We start from the raw sequence: 23021 nt of genomic DNA, 5'->3' as shown, positions 1-23021 counted from the left end.
AATCTATGTAGTGCAATAACAACATCTTTTTAAAAAAAAAAATCTCAGGCCAATACCATGAAAAGTAATTGAGAGTAATATTTCAAGACCACCACTGTGTATATTTTTTTTTTTACTGTTTGCCAGCATATGAAAAAGGGGAAACCCTTGATTACTCCATTTGAGGATAAAGGCCCTCTCAGTGCTTCACACAACAGGTCTATAGAAACTGTCCCTGTTTGTGAGCTCTTAAATTAGAATACTAACAGTTCTGCCACCCCCTTATATGCCACTACAGCAATTCGAACCTCTGCATCTCTACAACTCAATTGAGACCAAACCTTCAAAAACAAAGGCATGAGGCAGCAAAACAGCCACTTAGCCCAAATATCCAGCACCCAGGGGATAGGTTTCACTGTCTCCTTGCTCACCATGAATCAAGAACAAGTCCTCAAAACTTATGAGGGTTGGTTAAATTCATGGAGGAAAGAACCATCAACAACTCTTAGCCAAATGTCTACTTATCACCACTAGTACTAGCAGCAGTATGTCTTGATACATCACAGTAAGAGACAATATAAGTATGAGAGATGGGGGCTGAACTATCCTGCTGGAGATCTTCTCTGTGGACAGAATGTTGTGCTAGACAGGACTCTGGTCTGACCAAGCCTGGCTCTTATATTTATAAGAATGCAGTATTTGGAACCACACATGGATGCAAGAGGGAATAAACTCACCACTCCAAGTCTACACTAACTGTAGTTCTGCCACTTTCAAATTTTGCACTACACTGCACAGAATGAACAACATCCCAGTCTCCTGCTGCCTCTAAACCTTGTGAAAATAAGTACTCTCTTGACACCACAACAGGGTGATGGGACAAGGCATGGTCCAGGAACTGCATTTTAAAGAGCACCCAAAAAAGGAATCATTGCCAGTCTTCCCTGCAGCAGCCTACACTAGGCTGCAATCAATGTAATTCTGTCTTAAGCCCTGTTGCAGGTTATTAGCGTATTTTCCGGCGTATAAGACTGGGCATGTAAGACGACCCCCAACTTTTCCAGTTAAAATATAGAGTTTGGGATGTACTCACCATATAAGACTACCCCTCTTCCAACGCACATCAAATAAAAATTTTAAAAAACACATCAGATTTGATTTCAATATGGTAATTTAAATTCAAATGCTTATGGCATGCAGGTACTTAGCAGGAAACCTTGTTGTAAGCAAAGCCTGCTTGGATTGGTCAGTTCTCCCTGTCTGCCCAGTGCTCCCTGTCTCCAAGACTATCAGAGTGGTAGCTGCTTTCATACGATCGCCGTATATGGTAGGGATGCAGCCGTGGCCATTTTTGAGCTCACCCCACCATATGCGGCGACCGCAGATTCTCCAGTCCAGCTCGGAAGTTTCAGCACCTGCCTTATAATATGACACCTGGTGTATAAGACGACCCCGGACTTTTAAGATTTTCCTGGGTTAAAAAGTAGTCTTATACAGTCCGTCCTCGCCTTACGCGGGGGATCCGTTCCGGATCCCGCCGCGTAAGGCGAATTCTGCCTATGCTCGAGCCCCATTGGAAACAATGGGGCTCGTGCGCGGGAGCGCACGGGGCGCAACGGGCGTGCGCGCCCATTCAATTGAATGGGACGCACCGCCCCGCACGCGCCCCACAGCTTGAGCGCGTATGTTCAAGGCCACGTATGGCGCGGGCGCGCTGTACACCAGAAAATACAGTAGTTAAAATACCAATGTATGCTCTTCAGTGCACACTGGGGCATAGAAATTTTGGTATTCAAAATGAGTATTTGCATAACAAAGGAAACTAGTTGGATTTCAAAAGAAAAAAAGATGGACAGGAAATACAGCTCTGCACATTATGTTTGGAGAGAGGCAATCTGGATTGGTTTGGGAAGTGTAGACCTGAAGTCTAGGTTCACATTTTTGCTAAGATGGAGGGGGCCCGGCTTAATAGAGCATATGTTTTGCAATCAAAATAGCACATGAAGAGAGAAGCGAAGCAACAGAAATCTGCCTCTATATACAAACATGCTGCTCATCCATATGTCCCAGGCTAAACCAGGAAATCTGAGTTATCATTAAGTGCTAAAGTAGCCAATGAATCTCTCTGCGAGTGCTCTCTTTTCAAAGCTAGGTATCAATTGTATCTTCTTTAACTGAGGTTCAGCGTAACAGATTGAAATAAGAGAAGTTAAGGAGTGAATTGTTCAGTTCTGTTGTGTACCTTGACTTCATAGCCTGTTAAGAATTTCATTTCTATTGATTTCTTCAACACTGTCTCTCGGTCCATATTAGCAGCTGCCTTGATTAACTGTACAAGAAGAAAAAACAAGAAGTAATGGGGTAGGAGATACTCAAATTAAACAACTTCTGCAGTAACGGAAAGTTTTTTATTCTCCATCACAGAAAGTGACTCAGTTATCCAGGAAGACTAGGCATTTTCAATACATGGGAAATATCTGCCAAGTCTTTGGTAAATGTCAGCAGCTTGAAAAGATCAAGAACTTCATCTGCGCTTACAAGGAAAGAAATGTGATACCTAAATTTAAGCAATGGATACATAATTTTTCACATTGCCAGTTACAACAGATACAGAACCCACAATCCAACACATTAAAAATCAGTGGACCTTTGTGGCCAGCAAGCACAGAACCTTCCCCAAGCTGGTGTCCTCCTAATGTTAGGCACTAAAAACTTCCTACCAGCCCAAGCCTTCCTGTACTGTGGTCAAAAATGATGGAGGTTGGGTAAAACACCTGGAGGGCACCAGATTCAGGGAACATGCAATTCATCCCTCCCTCTCAAGAATTCTAATGTCAGCTCTAAGTTCCTAAGTGGAACTGATTAAGAAAGATGGATATATATATATTTTCCCTTCACAAACACTGGAGTATTATACACTGAAGAGCTATTCATCTGTTATAAAGGCAAGCATTCTAGGTCAAACCAAACCCCAAAGTTCACAAATATAGAAGTGGGGTCTGAATTGATAGTAACTGATACAGAAAGGTGTCTTGGGGTTGTCAATCCAGTGTACAGCCACTGTAAAAAAGACAAATTTCATGTTGGGTGTAATTTGAAAGAGAATTGAAAATAAAACAGCCAATATCCTAACTGCCATCATACAACTCCATAGTGCCATCACATCTGGAATACTGTGTACAGTTCTGGTCACCACACCTAAAGAAAATGACATTGTGGAGATGGAAAAGGTGCAGAGAAGGGTAACCAAAATTATCAAGAGGCTTGAGCAACTTCCTTATGTGGAAACACTACAGTGTTTGGGGTTGTTTATCTTAGGACAAATGCAAATAGGGGGCAACATGATAAAATTTTGCATGGTGTGAAAAAAACAAGCGAGAAGAAACTTTTCTCCATCTCTCATAATACCAAAACACATGAACACCCAGGGAGGTTAAACTGTGGGAAATTTGCTGTGGTTAAAAGGCAGTATTACTTGACAAAGTGCATGACTAAACTGTGGCATTCACTGCCAGAAAATGAAGCAATTCCTCACTTGCCTTGCAGACAATTTCATTGTCCAAAAGATGGAAGAGGCAACAAGGGGGTCAGCTATTTTAGATCTGATCCTAACCAACAAGGATGACTTGGTTAATGAAGTGCAAGTGGTGGGATCCTTAGGTGGAAGTGACCATGTTCTCCTGGAGTTTGTTATACAGTGGAAAAGAGAAGCCAGGCATAGTCAGACACACATTGTAGACTTGAGGAAAGCTGATTTCAGTAAACTTAGAGAAATACTGGGGGTAATCCCATGGTCAGGAATACTAAAAGAGAAGGGAGTTCAAGATGGATGGGAGTTTCCCAAAAGGGAGATACTGAAGGCACAAATTAAAACAGTTCCAGTGAGAAAGAAAAATGGGAGGTGTCGCAAGAATCCAGGATGGATGACCAAGGAACTGTCAACTCAGCTAAATTTTAAACAGAACATGTATAAGAAATGAGGAAATCACCAAAAAGGAATTCAAACAAATAGCTAGCATGTGTAGAGATAAGGTCAGAAAAGCTAAAGCACAGAATGAACTCAGGCTTGATAGAGAGGTTAAGAACAACAAAAAGGGCTTTTATGGATATGTCCGCAGCAAAGGGAAGAAGAAGGAAATGGTAGGACCACTGCGTGGAGAAGATGGCAAAATGCTAACAGAAGACAGACAAAAGGCAGAATTACTCAACACTTTCTTTGCCTCAGTCTTCTCAGAAAAGGCAAAGGGTGCTCAACCTGAGGTCCGGCCAGAGAGAGGAGAAGGAGAGGAGCTGCTTGGCAGCCATTTTGAGACCGTGTGCTTGAGACCGTGTGCTCGTTGCTGAAGGGGAGGAGCTTCTGTGAGTCACATCTGTGAGTCACAAGGGGGCGGAGCTAGCAGACTAGCTTTATATACCAACTTCCAGAGCCTTCCAGAACAGTCCAGCCAGAGAGAGGAGAAGGAGAGGAGCTGCTTGGCAGCCATTTTGAGACCGTGTGCTTGAGACCGTGTGCTCGTTGCTGAAGGGGAGGAGCTTCTGTGAGTCACATCTGTGAGTCACAAGGGGGCGGAGCTAGCAGACTAGCTTTATATACCAACTTCCAGAGCCTTCCAGAACAGTCCGGCCAGAGAGAGGAGAAGGAGAGGAGCTGCTTGGCAGCCATTTTGAGACCGTGTGCTTGAGACCGTGTGCTCGTTGCTGAAGGGGCGGAGCTTCTGTGAGTCACATCTGTGAGTCACAAGGGGGCGGAGCTAGCAGACTAGCTTTATATACCAACTTCCAGAGCCTTCCAGAACAGTCCGGCCAGAGAGAGGAGAAGGAGAGGAGCTGCTTGGCAGCCATTTTGAGACCGTGTGCTTGAGACCGTGTGCTCGTTGCTGAAGGGGAGGAGCTTCTGTGAGTCACATCTGTGAGTCACAAGGGGGCGGAGCTAGCAGACTAGCTTTATATACCAACTTCCAGAGCCGCACACCTAACGGCGCGCGAATTTTAGTTTTCTTTAACTGAACAACTCTGCTCAAGTGGCATCAGGTTAGAATCGGATATTGAAACAGAACCTTCCCTTTAAGTGTAAGATAGCAGCCAGTACATTCCTTTAAAGAAGTATTCCCAGTAGATTGACTGTTATACTCATTACTAAAGACTTTGCAGTATGGACAACGAGGGATCTGCTGCAGTCACCTGCAACTCTTGTGGGATGTTTCTCTTCTTGCCTACAGAAGTGGAGAACTTCACATGCACCAAGTGCAAGTTGGTAGCACTCTTGGAGGAGAAAGTGCAGCAGCTGGAGTCCAGAGTAGCTACACTTCAGCAGATTAGGGAACAAGAGGATTTCCTGGACACAATAGAACTAACCATCTTGGATGAGTACCACGCAGAGGAAGATACTAGGGTGGAAGAGGTCACTTGCCAAACAGAGGAGGCAGACAGCTGGAGGAATGTCACAAAGAGAAGTAAGCCAAGAAGGAATTGTTCGGGGAGCTTGCAGCTAGAGAATCGATTCCAAGCTCTTTCCCTTATCAAGGAGGATGAAGAAGAGCAGCATGGACAGACTTCAGGGACGGAGCAGGGGAGCCTGAGAGTCCCACCCGAGAGAACAGTCGCTGCTAAGTCTCGGAGGAGGCGTGTGGTCGTAGTGGGGGACTCCTTGCTGAGGGGTACAGAAGCAGTGATTTGTAGGCCTGACAAGATGTCTCGAGAGGTGTGTTGTCTTCCAGGTGCAAAGATCCGTGATGTGACAGGAGAGGCTGACAAGACTGGTCAAGCCTACTGACCAATAACCCTTCCTTTTGGTCCACGTGGGAACTAATGATACTGCAAGACACAGCATTCAGAACATCAAAAGGGATTACGAGGCGCTTGGTAGGAAGCTGAAAGGAATGGATGTACAGGTTGTCATCTCGTCTCTTCTGCCAGTTGAAGGGCATGGTCCAGGAAGGGAGAGGAAAATAGCAGATGTGAACAACTGGTTTCGCAGATGGTGCCGCCGAGAAGGATTTGGATTCTTCGATCATGGGCTGCGGTTCCATGAGGAGGGACTTCTTGCAACAGACGGGTTGCATCTCACGCCAGTTGGAAGAAATGTTTTTGCCAACAGTCTCAAGAACTTGATCAGGAGAGCTTTAAACTGAGTTCCGAGGGGAAGGGAGACAATATTAAGGAAGGCGAAAGGGATGGCGAAAATAGTCAAACTGACACAGAGGAAACAAGGCAAACAGTGCAAGGACCCAACAGTGGGAGGCAAAAAAACTTGCACAGGCAGCAAGTAAAAGGGAACCATGGTCTGCAATGTCTCTACACTAATGCACAGAGCATGGGAAATAAGCAGGATGAACTCGAACTCCTAGTACAACAAAGCAAATATGATATAATAGGCATCACTGAAACCTGGTGGGATGAGTCTCATGATTGGAATGTGGAAATAGAGGGGTATAACCTTTTTAAGAGAAATAGGCCGAACAAGAAAGGAGGAGGAATAGCACTATATGTCAGAGATATTTACACCAGTGAAGAGATCCTGGACATCAATCATGGAAGCCAGGTGGAGAGCATCTGGATAAGAATCAAAGGGGAGGGAAACAACAAGGATGTTACAGTGGGAGTCTACTACAGACCCCCAAGTCAGACTGAGGAATTGGATGATGCCTTTCTAGAACAGATGACCACACACTCAGAAAGGAAAGATGTAGTAGTGATGGGCGACTTCAACTACCCTGATATTTGCTGGAAGTCAAACTCAGCAAAATCCTCAAGGTCTAGCAAATTCCTCACTTGCCTGGAAGACAATTTCATGGTCCAAAAGGTGGAAGAGGCAACAAGGGGGTCAGCTATTTTAGATCTGATCCTAACCAACAAGGATGACTTGGTTAATGGGGTGCAAGTGGTGGGATCATTAGGTGGAAGCGACCATGTTCTCCTGGAGTTTGTTATACAATGGAGAGGAGAAGCGAGGCAGAGTCAGACACGCATCCTAGACTTTAGGAGAGCGGATTTCAGTAAACTTAGAGAAGTATTGAGGGTGATTCCATGGTCAGAAATACTAAAAGATAAAGGAGTTCAGGACGGATGGGACTTTCTCAAAAGGGAGATACTGAAGGCACAATTTCAAACAGTTCCAGTGAGAAAGAAACGGGAGGTGTCTCAAGAAACCAGGATGGATGACTAAGGAACTTTCAACCGAGCTAAGTTTGAAACGGAAGATGTATAAGAAATGGAAAAAGGGGGAAATCACAAAAAAGGAATTCAAAGAAATAGCAGGCATGTGTAGGGGTAAAGTCAGAAAAGCTAAAGCGCAGAATGAACTCAGGCTTGCTAAAGAGGTTAAGAACAATAAAAAGGGCTTTTTTGGATATGTCCGCAGCAAAAGGAAGAAGAAGGAAACGGTAGGGTCACTGCGTGGAGAAGATGGCAAAATGCTAACAGAAGACAGAGAAAAGGCAGAATTACTCAACACCTTCTTTGCCTCAGTCTTCTCAGAAAAGGCAAAGGGTGCTCAACCTGAAGATAATGGAGCAGAGGACAGAATAGGGGAATTTCAGCACAGAATAAGTAAAGAGATAGTAGAGGAACACCTTATTAATCTAAATGAATTTAAGTCTCCGGGACCAGATGAACTCCATCCAAGGGTATTAAAAGAACTGGCAAATGTAATATCGGAGCCATTGGCAATAATCTTTGAAAACTCCTGGAGAACAGGAGAGATCCCAGCAGACTGGCGAAGGGCAAACGTTGTCCCCATCTTCAAAAAGGGGAAAAAAGAGGATCCCAACAATTATCGTCCAGTTAGTCTGACATCAATACCAGGAAAGATTCTGGAGCAGATCATTAAACAGAGAGTCTGTGAACATCTAGAAGGCAATGCCATAATCACAAAAACTCAACATGGGTTTCAGAGAAACAAGTCATGCCAGACAAACCTAATCTCTTTCTTTGATAAAATTACCAGCTTGGTAGATGAAGGGAATGCTGTGGATGTAGTATATCTTGATTTCAGTAAGGCCTTTGACAAGGTTTCCCATGACATTCTTGCAAACAAGCTTGTAAAATGTGGGCTAGACAAAGGAACTGTTAAGTGGATCTGTAATTGGTTGACCGGCCGAACCCAAAGGGTGCTCAACAATGGCTCCTTTTCATCCTGGAGAGAAGTGACCAGTGGGGTCCCACAGGGCTCTGTCCTGGGCCCAGTGCTATTCAACATCTTTATCAATGACCTGGATGACAGAATTGGGAGCATACTTATCAAATTTGCAGATGACACCAAATTAGGAGGAATAGCTAATACCCCAGAGGACAGGATCAAGATTCAAAATGACCTGAATAGACTAGAAAGCTGGGCCAAAGCTAACAAAATGAAATTCAACACAGAGAAATGTAAGGTATTGCACTTAGGGCGGAAAAATAAAATGCACAGATATAGGATGGGTGACACCTGGCTGAATGAAACTACGTGTGAAAGGGATCTAGGAGTCCAAGTAGACCACAAGTTGAACATGAGTGAACAGTGTGATGCGGCAGCTAAAAAGGCCAATGCTATTTTAGGCTGCATCAATAGAAGTATAGTGTCTAGATCAAGAGAAGTAATAGTGCCACTGTATTCTGCTCTGGTCAGGCCCCACCTAGAATATTGTGTCCAGTTCTGGGCACCACAATTCAGAAAGGACATTGAGAAACTGGAGTGTGTCCAAAGGAGGGCGACTAAAATGGTGAAGGGTCTGGAAACCATGCCCTATGAGGAACGACTTAGGGAGCTGGGGATGTTTAGCCTGGAGAAAAGAAGGTTAAGAGGTGATATGATAGCCCTGTTTAAATATTTGAAAGGATGTCATATTGAAGAGGGAGCAAGCTTGTTCTCTGCTGCTCCAGAGAACAGGACCCGGAACAATGGATGCAAGCTACAGGAAAAGAGATTCCACCTGAACATTAGGAGGAACTTCCTGACAGTAAGGGCTGTTCGACAGTGGAATGCACTCCCTCGGAGGGTGATAGAGTCTCCTTCCTTAGAGGTCTTTAAACAGAGGCTGGATGGCCATCTGTCAGGGATGCTTTGAATTGGATTTCCTGCATGGCAGGGGGTTGGACTGGATGGCCCTAGTGGTCTCTTCCAACTCTATGATTCTATGATTCTATGATTCTATGATTCTATGATATTGGAGCAGAGGACAGAATAGGGGAATTTCACCACAAAATAAGTAAAGAGATAGTACAGGAATACCTGTTTAACCTAAATGAATTTAAGTCTCCAGGACCAGATGAACTACATCCAAGGGTATTAAAAGAACTGGCAAATGTAATATTGGAGCCATTGGCAATAATCTTTGAAAACTCCTGGAGAACAGGCTAAGTCCCAGCAGACTGGAGGAGGCCAAACGTTGTCCCCATCTTCAAAAAGAGGAAGAAAGAGGATCCAAACAATTATTGTCCAGTTAGTCTGACATCAATACCAGGAAAGATTCTGGAGCAGATCATTAAAAAGAGAGTCTGTGAACATCTAGAAGGCAATTCCATAATCACAAAAAGTCAACACGGGTTTCAGAGAAAGAAGTCATGCCAGACAAATATTATCTCTTTCTTTGATAAAATTACCAGCTTGGTAGATGATCAAGGGAATGCTGTGGATATAGTATATCTTTATTTCAGTAAGTAAGGCCTTTGACAGGGTTCCCCATGACATTCTTGCAAACAAGCTTGTAAAATGTGGGCTAGACAAGGCAACTGTTACATGGATTTGTAATTGGTTGACCGGACGAACCCAAAGGGTGCTCAACAATGGCTCCTTTTCATCCTGAAGAGAAGTGACCAGTGGGGTCCCACAGGGCTCTGTCCTGGGCCCAGTACTGTTCAACATCTTTATCAATGACTTGGATGACAGAATTGGGGGCATACTTATCAAATTTGCAGATGACACCAAATTAGGAGGAATAGCTAATACTCCAGAGGACAGGATCAACATTCAAAATGACCTGAATAGACTAGAAAGCTGGGCCACAGCTAACAAAATGAACTTCAACAGGGAGAACTGTAAGGTACTGCGCTTAGGGCGGAAAAATGAAATGCACAGATATAGGATGGGGGACACCTGGCTGAATGAGACTACATGTGAAAGGGATCTAGGAGTCCAAGTAGACCACAAGTTGAACATGAGTCAACAGTGCGATGCGGCAGCTAAAAAGGCCAATGCGATTCTAGGCTGCATCAATAGAAGTATAGTGTCTAGATCAAGGGAAGTAACAGTGCCACTATATTCTGCTTTGGTCAGGCCCCACCTGGAATATTGCGTCCAGTTCTGGGCGCCACAATTAAAAAAGGACATTGAGAAACTGGAGTGTGTCCAAAGGAGGGCGACTAAAAGGAGGGCGACTAAAATGGTGAAGGGTCTGGAAACCATGCCCTATGAGGAACGCCTTAGGGAGCTGGGGATGTTTAGCCTGGAGAAAAGAAGGTTAAGAGGTGATATGATAGCCCTGTTTAAATATTTGAAGGGATGTCATATTGAGGAGGAAGCAAGCTTGTTTTCTACTGCTCCAGAGACTAGGACCCGGAGCAATGGATGCAAGCTGCAGGAAAAGAGATTTCACCTCAACATTAGGAGGAACTTCCTGACAGTAAGGGCTGTTCGACAGTGGAACACACTTCCTTGGAGTGTAGTGGAGTCTCCCTCTTTGGAGGTCTTCAAACAGAGGCTGGATGGCCATCTGTCGGGGATGCTTTGATTTGGATTTCCTACAGGGGGTTGGACTGGATGGCCCTTGCGGTCTCTTCCAACTCTATGATTCTATGATTCAATGAGTGTTAAACTTGGGCAGCTTTAAAGGGGGCTTAGCTAAATTCATGGAGGACAGAACCATCAGTGGCTACTAGCCAGGATGACTACATATCACCTCCAGTATCATAGACTGTATGCCTCTCTGTATCAACTACTGGGGTGTGCGAGATGGAGCATGGAGTTGCACTCTTGTCTTGGTGAGAGACTTCCGTTTTGGGCAACTGTTTGGCCACTGTGTGAACAGAATGGTACATCTCATAAGCCTCTAACATGACTGCTTTTATCCAACATTAAACTGATCATCAGTAAAGGCCAAGTTTCCTATACACTGATCCTGTAATTTGGTAATGTACTTGAAATAAGGCCCATTCAAGTAATAGTAAACTCTGAACCTAGATAATCCAACACAGACATTTACATGTATTACTAGTCTGCTCCGATACAATATATATATATATCAACAGTATTTACAGCTGTTTCACTGTGCCACTTAAAGTAAGAAATATTAAAACATGCAGCATTCATTCAGGCAACCCTGGGCTTGGGATCCCTCTACAGGCAAGACCAGCACAAGTCTCCAACTCAAAACAGAACTCGATACAAACAGAGAGACCTCACCTCTATGTAGACATCTGTAAATTCTTCATCAAAGCCACGGGTTGCTCCAAAATCCAGGAGGGCTACCTGAGTAAGAAAATATACAAATATTTCTATGCTACAAAAGAAACTTTTATGTATTGAGTCCTCTAGTATGGAAAGACTGAAAGAGTTTTAAGGTATTTTTAACAGTTACTCAAGAGTTAGGGCTTTTTAAAAATTGCTTTTTTATCTACATTAGGAGTGGCTGAAAATCTAGAAACAGAACCATTTAGAAAGCATAGTACAAAATGTATTGCTGTAAAAACGCAGTTTGTGAGAGGCCTATTTCTGAGAAATTGCAGCAATTTGTTCTTTAGTTTTGTAAGGCTGCATGGCAAGGGGTTGGTTTGCATGGCAGGTGTTGTGATCCCTGGGGGAATTAGCCCTGTGCGTGACTATTACTCCCAGGGAGTCCCTTTTTCTCTCCTAGGACCCCTCGAGGTCCTGTTTCCGCTGCCACCACTCAGTGAATTTTCCAAACAACTTTCCCCCAAGCACACACTGAGACTTGCTAGGGATCTCTAGATTCCTTCCTTGCTAGCTTACAGCACCCAGTAAACCGAGCTTAAGACGCGTGTACAGGAGCAGAGAGAGACAGCAGATACTTTTAAATAAAAATGTTTATTTTAAAGAAATAGATTAGGATAGGAGGGTATCCTTCGTGCAAAGCCTCCTTGCTTCACAGGTACAGAAAGCATAGTTACAAAGATGTTCATTTCAGGCAAGCTATTAGATAACATAAGAAAACCTAAGCGCACTAACTAACACATTCCCTATCTACTCACACAGTGATGGGATTTGCAGTCCATGTTGATTTTTTGGATGCAGAGAGCTGGCTCCTTGCCAACTCCACCTGCATTCCTGAGCCTGTTCCTCACAGACCCAGAGGACAAAGAAACATCTGGTTCCCCCAAACAAACACAAAGATGGAGAACAAAGAAAACATGGTCCTACAGGGTATTTAAAGTTCTCTCCTGGAACCTTCTTGAAAAGGCCGCTCTGGCACTGCTGATTGGCCAGGTGAGCTTTACGTCAGCTATGATGTCACTGCTCATTAGCATGTGATGTCAGCTCTCATTAGCATGTACCTCCCCCAGATTAACCCATTGTGGTTCAGGAGAAGTCCCCAAATGACTGGAGGGCCCAGTCATTACAGCAGGGCATTGGACTGGATGGCCCTTGTGGTCTCTTCCAATGATTCTAAGCAGTAGAAAAACGACAGATATACTTGGCCTGAAGGGCCACATAGAAGCAACTAAGCTGACCCAAAAGAAGCCAATGAAGGAAATCTACACCATGAAGCACTACATCACAGAACGATAATATTTCAACACAGCCAAGAGAGAAGGCTCTAGTTAAAGTACCACCTCTGTGCACTGTACAGTTGCTGTCAATGTACAACAGATACAAGACCTTTCTATGCCAATGGGGCTCTTGTAGTGACGCACTTGGGAAGACTTGTTCATAAGTTACCCAAGCAGGTGCTCTTACACCTTCTTTCAGTTTATCCTTCCGACAATCAGTGCCTTATGTGCCACTATAAAGTTGCAGAATATTGGATTGGGATTTGGAATATCCTGTTTCAAATCCCCACTAAATTATAACATTTTCTAGGTGATTTCAACATAGTCATTCTCTCTAGCTTGGTATACCCAACATGATTGTTATGAGGATAAAAGTAGGGGAAGGAGGACAACCATAGATATCATCACCTGGAACTTAAGTGAAGAAATGCAAGAATAAGATATGATGCTGAAAAAGCCTAGGTTCTATTTGTTTTCAAATGCTATCACATAATTCCAGTATAAGAAGCCTCAACTGGAAAATCAAGGAAATGAATACAGTGAAAATACAGCTTGCTTGTCACTATTCATCTTCAGCAGCCCACAAGTACAGCTGTATGGTGTTTATTCTAAAATGCACATCCAACTGGCACCAGGCAAGAGTCCCAGCCCAACCAGTGCATCATACAAAATATACACAAGGCCCCTTGTAGCACATAAGGGTCTGTATTAATCTAAAAGGAGTGGGGCGCGGGGGTCCCCATCTGCAGTGATAATGTCTCCTTGAAATTTGGGGAAATTTTAAGTCCAAATGAGGCCTGTGAGAGGAAGGATAAAACTTCAGGGACCTTTTCACCTGTGTAAACCAGGTGTAGCTGCAGAGAGACTCCAATTTTAAGTAATTAGAAGGGTTTTGTTTAGAAAAGGTGCATGCAAGCATACAAAACCAATGCAACCTTAAGAACCATTCAAGACTAACAGAAAGAAAGGTGTAATAATTAGCAGTCTTGAGGAGAAAAGTCCACAGAAGATGGAGAGTGGATCAGTGTCAGGACAACACAGTAAGTGAGGAGGACCTTATGTGCACACAGGATCTGTGAACAAACTAAGCTCATGGCCGCTATGTCTGGGGCTGATATTTATTTCTGATTTCATAGAGTTACATGATGCTTTCCCATGGTGTAACAACAGTTTGATGGTTTTCCCATGGAACTGGCAAGGGGGATCTGGAATGGCTGATAGTTTTAACTCCAGAGTGACAAAACACTGATTGGAAGGGTGAATAGGAACAGAGCTTGGGGTGAAGTGGAGGTATAGTCCTTAACTGCTTTGAAATGGGACTCTGTCTCCACTGTGAGAGAAAGTGTGAAGAGCCTGGGGAGTTGCAGTGGATCAGTAAACTCATTCAGCATTTATTTTAATACTATCTAGGTCTCCCACATGTCCTTAGGTCAGCATGATCTCTTACTTAGGTTCACAGGTCATTGTGACCGCTCAAAAACATACCTGATGCTGGATATTAAATACAAAACCCCATATCCAATGAGAGGGGTGTGGGTATGCTAATGTCTATGAGCAGACAAGCTAGCTAAAAAAGGGTTCCCTGGAGAACATCGGAAAGCCATTGTTTCAGCCTGTTAATTTTTAAGTCCATTAAATTAAATCTGTCTCTAGAGCAGGAACGGAGATCAAATGCCAGGTACCATCAAGCCTGCCTTTCCTCATGCCAAGATACTCTAACTATCTCAACTTTTTGCCTGAAGGACAGCATGTTATGCTGTTGCTAAAGAGGAAAAGAGGTAGCAAGAAATGTTCTAAGTAGGTAGCACCCAGGGGGGTCTTACCTTATGCAGTTCTGGGTCATAGAAGAAGTTAGACCAGTTTGGATCAGTTTGCATGTACCTGAACTCAAACAGCTCTCGGAGGCACAAAACCAGTATGTTGTGGCAGATCTGCAAACGTTCCAACAAGAGGAGATCAAAAACACCATCAACGACTGACATACCACCAGCCACAGACTCATGCAATTTCAATCTTTAGAACACACAGGTATTCCACAGCCCTCCAAGAGTGCATGTCAACTAGCGTACACCATAAAGTGTACTGACAGCAGATTTGGCTACAGTTTATCCATCAAACATAATAATAATAATAATAATAATAATAATAATAAATTAATTTTATTTATATTTCCTGCCTCTACCTGTGGATCAAGGCGGGATTACAACCATAAAAATTACATACAATAAAACAGTGACATCGCTCAAAAATACAATTCAAGACAATAAAATAATCATCTAAAATACACAATTACAGCCAAAAGTGGGATTTTTTCTTTAGTTCTTTATAAAAGATCGGCAGAAGAGATCCATCTTAAGTGCCTTCTTGAAGGCATCTAAGGAGGTAACATGACGGATCTCTTCTGGCAAGTTGTTCCATAACTTGGGGGCTATGGCTGTGTACGCTCTGTGGAAAGTTGTTGTTAACCTGATCTTTAAATATTTTAATAGATTCTTAACAGATGTTCTGAGAGCGTGGGGCAGATTATGTAAGGAGAGGCGTTCCCTCAAGTAACTCGGGCCCAAGCCATGTAGGACTTTAAAGGTAATGACCAACACTTTGTGTTGCGCTTGGAAGCTAATTGGCGACCAATGAAAGTATTTTAACACCAGTGTTATATGGTCTGACCTAGTTGCTCCAGTGACTAATCTGGCTGCCACATTTTGAACCAAGTGAAGCTTCCAAACTTGATACAAAGGTAGTCCCACATGTAGAACGTGTTACAGAAATCTAAACGAGAGATTACCAGTGCATGTACCACTGTTTCAAGATCCTTTTGGTCCAGGTAGGGACGCAGTTGGCATATCAGCCGAAGCTGGTACCAAGCACTCCTGGCCATCGCATCCACTTGAGATAGCTGTAGAGATGAGTCCAGGAGCACTTACAAACTGCGAACTTTGTTCTTTAGGGGAAATGTGACCCCGTCCAGGACTGGTTGATAAATCTCCATCCCTGGACTTGGGGTACCTATCAAGAGTACCTCCATTTTCTCTGGATTCAGCTTGAGTTTGTTTTCCCTCATCCAGCCCATCACTGACCCTAGGCAGGCATCCAGAGGAGAGATGCTGACCTTAGTCACTACAGCCATCGGAGACATCTTCATGTAAACATTAAACAGAATGGGGGATAGAATGGCGGCCTTGGGGACACCACATGTCAGGTCTCTCTTAGAGGAGCAGCTATACCCCAACCTCACCATCTGGAATCTGCCCAAGAAGTAGGAATGGAGCCACTGGAGTACAGTACCCCCAATACCTAACTCCCTCAGGGGTTCCAGAAGGATACCATGGCTGATGATATCGAAGGTCGCTGAGATGTCCAAGAGCATCAACAGGGTCACACTTCCCCTGTCGATATTCAAACAGAGATCATCGACTAAGGCGACCATGGCAGTCTCAACTCCGTATCCCATCCTAAAGCCAGTTTGAAATGGGTCAAGATAATCAGTTTCATCCAAAACAACTTGGAGTTGAAAGGCGACTGCCCTCTCTATCACTTTGCCCAAGAATGGTAAAAGGGAGACCGGTCTATAGTTGTTTATCATCAAGGGGTCTAGGGAGGGTTTTTTCAAAAGCAGTTTCACTATTGCTTGTTTTAATTTGGATGGAAATATTACCTCCCAAAAGGATGCATTTATTATAAGTTGTAATGATGTTTTTATTGCATCCCCTCCCTGAGCAGTCAGCCATGATGGGTAAGGATCGAGGGGACACGTCCTCCTCCTTACACTTCCAAGGAGCTCATCCACTTAATCAGTATTTACAAACTCAAAATGATCCAGTTTAATATAGTCCACCGAGTCACTGGATACCTCTCTTATTGTTTCTGTTATAATGCCAGCATCGAAATCCGCCCTTATCTGAGAGATTTTAACATGGGGTGGGGGTGCATAAAAACCTGTTTGGGATATTAAACAAGTGCATGTCTGAAATAAGAGATTGTGTAGCTTTTCTGATTAATCTCTGAAGCCATTTAAAAAGCTAGATAGGGGCCAAAACAAAACTTTTGTGACAGATCGCTTTAGTTGCCCCCTAGTTTCCTCTGACAACTATGTTACCAATCACAAAAAGAAGGCCACACATATAAAAGAAAGGACAGAAAAAGAAGCAAGAGTCAACTGAGCCATTTTCTGTCATGTTTTAATTCACCCACCTCATTCCACACATTTCTGAGTGTGCACTTCTGACACCAAAGTGAAGCGGTGACTGTGATAACAGGTGTATGCAAATACAGCTATTATTAGCTGTTGTTCATTTTGTTCAGCAGAGCTGTCTTGGGACTGCTGTTGTTCATTATGCGTTGTCTACTCACAACTGTCACTGTGTGTTGCATGGAACAACCCAAGATGGCAACATGACTTCATTAATTCAGATGGTAGGAGCAACTTGTTGTTGGATGCTTTTAAATCATTTTCGACTCACAGTGACCCTACTGCAAGGTTTTATTGGCACCATTTGGTCACTGGGACTTTGCCCTTGCCTTCCTCTGAAGTTCAGAATGTGTGACTAGCCCAAGGTCGCCCAGTGGGTTTCCATGGCCAAGCAAGGATTCAATTCCTGGTATCCAGAATCACAGTCAAAACAATACACCATGCTGACTTCCAGCAATTTGTATCAATTAATTCTCACAAGCCAAGGCTCTGTGCAAATATGGAGAACAAGCAACCAGAGCAGGGATGCACTGTTAACTGTTTGTCTTTCAAAACTGGATCAAGAAAGTCAACAAACTCAGCCTTTGATTTGTTAGATTCAGTAGCAGCAACACTGATGTGCAGGAAAAAGCCAAAAACAGAAGAAAACACCTACAGAGTTTGAAAACTTTATTTCTAGGACTTTAACTTCCAGAATCCGTCAGCCACTGTTGCCAGTGATTATGATAGCAAGGGGGATTCTGGCAGTTGTAGTCTTAAAAGTAGGTTTTCTAAGCTTTTGATCTAAGTATAATAGTTTAAAAATTAGCTGCACCATCAGCAGCCAGGCTTCCTCTTGCCTAGAGAGCATACTTTATACTATCACTCAGTAACATGCTGACAGCTGTTAACGTGTTTATGACCTCCTCCTATGGGGTATGTCAAAATACCAGGGCAGTTCCATCTGCCAATCTGGCAGCAGCTAGAATTGCCTGTCCTCCTATTAACTCTCCAGGCTGTACTATATTCAGCTCCAATGCCCTTTTGTCCATGCTTCACCTCTCTTCTACCTCTTGTTTACTGGGAGTACTTTTCCAACAGCCTTGGTTTCCAGGATTGGCCCAACTAGGACACCTATATTTGGTTACATACACAACAAGATGATGATGCCATTCTCACAGCTCATCCCAGCAAAAGGATGATTGCTTTTGATCGTAACCGCAAGGTCACATTTGTCTTCTGAAACGCTGTTTGTCTGAAGAAAAAGTACCAATGATTGTAGCTGGGAATGAAACGTTTCAGATCTAGACACATAAAATACAGGCATTCAACTGTGGTTTCCCTGAAGTTTTAATAGGGCTAGGCCTGTTCAAGAGCTGGATAGCAGAAGCCACAAGCCAGAGGTGGAAAACCTTTATGGTTCTCCTCCCTGCAATTCTACTGGGAAGGAAGGCAAGAGGAGACAATACTCCTCATACATCCTCTTTCCCAACCTTCCACACACAGACAATTATCCCCATGCTCTCAATATCCCAGCAAAAGCAGTTTTGCTTGCTTTGGAAATGGCTTCCTTCTTCCACATTAATATGAAAATCAACCCAACAAAGAATACCTCATTCCGGATCTCCTGGCTGAGTTCTTCAGCTTGATCCAGCGGAAACCCTGTCACCAACTCTGTCGTCAGGACATGAGGGCTGCACAGCTCCTCCACCACAGCAGGAACATAAAAGAATGGGTGGTCCTTGAGCAGCTCCCTGAGGGGCAACAAATGAAAAAGTAAAAGCCCTCCTAAAGGGACTGAGATTTCTACAGCATCTGTCCAACAACGGCTGAACTGCTTTGCCAAAGGGGTGCCTTTACGATCTTCACTGAGCCCCTTTTCTCAGGTTTAAACCTCTCCTGTTCCAATAACATGCCCCAATCAAAGTGTCTGGAACAAAGCTAGATTCCCTAAGCTCTACATTAATGCTACCTTATAGTGCTTCATCAACGTAATGCAATAAAATAGGAGGACTGAGGATAAAGAGAAGCAGAAAATTGCAGTGGAACGCACCTGAATTTCTTTGCACAGGCTGCTTCTCTCTTATAATCACATTCCAGGGCCAGCTCTCTGCTCAGAACTTCAATCAGATGTTCAGGGAAGAGACCTAAAGGCAAAATTGAAGACTGGATAGAGAGCTGGCTTAAATAAAAAGCAACATAATTGGTAGCAGAATTTACTAAAGAGCTTAGAGTATGAGGATACATGTTTACAGACACAATCGTTCTTTGGAAATGGCAGCAATTACATGGCTCTGTCTTCAGGCCAGGAATGAAGGCTAGAGGGTTTCAGTAACATGCTGCCAAAATAAAGTTTAGGAGTAGTGGGGATATATTGCCACCCAGACTGACAACTAAGATGGTGTCAACAGCAAACTACTCTTGTTTGGGAATATGAAGAAGCAGCAAGGGAAGGGGATCAACCACCTTCTCCATAAATGGAAGTAGAAGCAGCACAACAAAGTTTTGCATGTTTTTTCTCTCCTTCTTTGGTACCAAGATTAATGATGTCCAGCAGCAGGGATTAAAATTAAGGATCTTTGCCCAACATTTAACATAGGTGAACATAGGTGTAGATAATCCAGGAGAGGAAATGATTGTCTCAACTGGTAACACAACTGGTAACAAGTTCACAGACTTGCAATAGAGGAAAAGTGGACAAATGTGTTATACAACAAATAAATCTCTTTCTCCCTCTTTACTGGCACCAACCTATCAGGCATGAATGCTGGCCTCTTCCATGGATATACCCATTTTCAATCAACTACAGTACACATGCCCAAAAGATTCACAGAGCTTAGAAGCTCTTTGAAAAGGAAAGCAGATAAAGCCCCCAAACAACCGTTTTAACATGTAGGCTCCAAACCCTAATGGCACTTTCAAAAGCTACGATATAAGCATGGGTAACTATGCTCATATACACTAAACAGAATTACTGAATAGGGCCTGGTACAGACCACCGTTTTGCAGGGGCCTGGGGCCAAAATTAGGACTGGGGAGCACGTGGCCTGGGGCTGAAATTAGGGCTGGGAATGCCTTGTGTATTTGAAAGAGCCATCAAAGTTCAGATGTCCAGCAATACAAAAGCTCTCTGAGACAGCACCTTATTTTAAGCTGATGCTACTGATTGCAAGGAAAGAGAATATATTCAACGTGCTGATGGAAAGGGGCACTACCCCTTTTTATATTTCTCTTCAGAAACATAATGGTGTGACCACTTCAGGAATAATTCTACTTCCTCACTGATGAGATCTGTCCCAACCCATATTACTGGACATAATTAAGAATGTGCAGCATACTAAACCAGCATTTTTGAAATGTCAGGAGACACACAGAAAAGCCACATAACCTCTAATGTGCCTAATGGTTTTAAGTTGCGCTACAAGCCTTCTTCTTCCAGGAATATAGTACTTCCTATGGAAATCCCTCCCCTTCCCACAATTGTCAGTGGCTTTTTTACCTTCTGGAAGAACATTGCTCATACTCAGAACAGTCATCAAATTGCTGACATCACTGTTGATGCTCTGGGCCACCCCAGGATACTGCAAGAGAGGAAGGAGAAATAGCGACAAGACAATCAATCTGGAGCTCAATATCACTACTCTTTTAAACAACCTTTATTCAACTTATTGTTTGATGTTTTGGCTTACAACAGCCATCAGCCACAACTAGCATTTAGTCTAATACATCTGAAGTGTTCCAGGCTGGGGAACGATGCTGTAAACAGACCCACCTAACACTTTAAGTCCCTGTACTTCCCTGTACAGGCATACCCCAGGTAACAAAGCCTCTGACAAAGAAGCTGCTTTTTACAAATTATTTTTTTTTAATGTCCACACAGTCCCCTCCTCTCCTCCTTTCCTCTGTGTAGATCAGTGGTTCCCAACCTTCCTAATGCCGCGACCCTTTAATACAGTTCCTCATGTTGTGGTGACCCAAACACATGAAATTATTTTCGTTGCTACTTCATAATTGTAATTAAATAGGTGTTTTCCAATGGTCTTAGGCGACCCCCATGAAAAGGTCATTCGACCCCCAAAGGGATCCTGACCCACAGGTTGGGAACCACTGGTGTAGATGAACTTTTTTTTAGCAGCACTAGCATTCAAAGAATCTTCAATGGTAAATTGCAGTAGCATACCTGCCATAAACAATGCAATAATTCATGAGGTGCGAAACAATCTGCTCTATTCAATCCTATTGTAGTTGTGTGGGCTGGTTAAAAGAGGCAAGGTAAACAGCAGCTATCTCCAGAATCCCTTACTGAACAGCAAAACAGACAGAAAAGGGGGAAGGCTGATTAGCTTGCTTTACCACCTACCCACAGATCTACAGATCTGGCTACCAAAGTACAAACAATAAGTGGAGGCTTATGAAAAAATAAAATTATCCCTAGGAGCATTTTTGAAGACTCTTTCAAGTGGTCTCTACAAGGTTCATAATATTTTTGTTTACTTATACAAGGCCTACCTGACTTGATTATTTTATTTCTCATTGCTAGTTCCAAATAAAAAGTCTGAGGAAACATGTTAAACTGTTATTCTTTTTTTGTGGTGTAGGAACTTATCTCTATTTTTTCCATGCTATTTCTGCCTCTGGTAACAAATTTTCTGCTTTGTTAACTGAGGTATACCTGTATCACATTTAAGTATCACTGCTTATATTAAAGAAAAAACACCAAGTAATGGTGCTAAAGAAGCGCAAAAAGAAGCCAAAGGATCATAGGAACCCTATGACAAACTCTGACCACTAGGCCATTTAGCAAGTATTGTTTGTCTTTCCCAACCCTCATGGAGATGCTGGGATCATCTGTTTGCCAAACACATGCTTTACCAAGTAACATTGCCCTCTTAGGGTCGTATTTACAGTGAAAGGTTCAGCATTCATTCCTTTAAAAATTATACAATACTGTTGCAATCCAAACTAGACTGCTCAGAACTGTCCAAAATACAGTTTTATCTGCACAGGAACTGTTACATCATGGTGAAGTTCTAACTTCCAGAGGTGGGGGATGGAAATGAGGTACAAGGAATTGCAGTATATTTCCTCTTTCCAGGCATAGTCATACTGTTCAAAACCAAGTGAATGACTCTCTAATACTGCAGACAGAAATACTTCAAAACAGGGCCTGAGAAAACCACAACTCAGTTTTCTCTCTCTTCCTCATATGCAAGTGTAGCCAGTTTTCACACTTTAACACCTGTGCTCTGGACAGAAGACTGACATGAACAGCTGCAGTAACTGTAATTTTCCATCACTTTTAGCCTGTGCTGGACTCAAAGGGGTGGATAGGACAGAATTGCAACCCCCAATAAAAAGAACAGCAAGTTAGGAAGACCTTCTATTCTCTTCAGGCCTTCAGAAACTTTCTACCCTCCAAGAAATTAATGGGGATGAGTAAAGAAAACTCCCACTGTCAAAAAAAGTTACACTACCCTTAAAGCTAGGATTACTAGACAAGAGCTGTTTCCAATATGCAATGTGATATGTCAATGGTTCAGAACAACAAAAGGGAACAGGAGCATAAGTAAATCATTCATATGATTCACTTCAATATGTCACAGTAGCAAAGGTTCATGTTACTTTAAAGGGAATAAACAAATACTGTTTGTATGCACACTTCAATTGGTAATTGGTTGATCATTTTAATATGCATATTGGGATGATAGCAGAATACCAAAATATTCTGACATTAATGCTTTCATTAAATTCAAGTAATTTAACATATCTCACTGGATATAGGCTGGTAGATAATGGCAGTCTGTCTGTCTGCCTGTTTGTGCTTAAAATGATTTATAGAAGCCTTACCTCATACAAGGCTTGTAAAATGCCTTTTCCATGCATATGAGAGTGAAATATAATCATAACTAAACATATAGCAAATTCAACTGGTAGAACTGGGACTCTCTACTGAAGCAGCAGCAGCACTATCATTGTGCAAATATAAGGTATTGTATGGATGTTTGAAATAAAGGCAGAGGTAGGAAAAATTAGTTTGAGGATTGCAGATTCCAGAATCTCCCAGCCTACATGGCCATGTTAACTAATGGTATTGTGGGAGTTCCAGTCCAAAACAGTAACTTTTCCAAATCTCTGCCATAAACGTGGGTCCTGGCTCTCAAAATGCTGA

The 23021-nt window shown here is 42.9% G+C and overlaps 2 protein-coding genes across 7 annotated transcripts in view; one reads left to right on the top strand and one right to left on the bottom strand.

Moving 5' to 3' along the window:
* Positions 1-23021, bottom strand: part of COQ8A (coenzyme Q8A) — a 94209-nt gene that overhangs the window by 2652 nt on the left and 68536 nt on the right. For both annotated transcript variants that reach the window (XM_089529529.1, XM_089529530.1), the window contains exons 9-14: positions 20352-20433; positions 18906-18999; positions 18465-18606; positions 14508-14615; positions 11360-11425; positions 2222-2308 (exon numbers count right to left, since the gene is read on the bottom strand). In XM_089529529.1, coding sequence (XP_089385655.1) covers positions 2222-2308; positions 11360-11425; positions 14508-14615; positions 18465-18606; positions 18906-18999; positions 20352-20433 — 579 coding nt within the window. The remainder of the gene's footprint in view (positions 1-2221; positions 2309-11359; positions 11426-14507; positions 14616-18464; positions 18607-18905; positions 19000-20351; positions 20434-23021) is intronic.
* The window catches only part of LOC149310679 (serine/threonine-protein kinase MRCK alpha), a 283756-nt gene that overhangs the window by 258170 nt on the left and 2565 nt on the right, over positions 1-23021 (top strand). The gene's annotated exons all lie outside the window — the stretch shown is intronic.

This window comes from Sceloporus occidentalis, unplaced genomic scaffold (genome assembly GCF_023333645.1).
Source record: "Sceloporus occidentalis isolate IW3139 unplaced genomic scaffold, rSceOcc1.0.p SCAF_6, whole genome shotgun sequence".
NCBI lineage: Eukaryota > Metazoa > Chordata > Lepidosauria > Squamata > Phrynosomatidae > Sceloporus > Sceloporus occidentalis.
The sequence above is the reverse complement of the archived record's forward strand: the minus strand, read 5'-3'. Positions and strand labels throughout refer to the sequence as shown.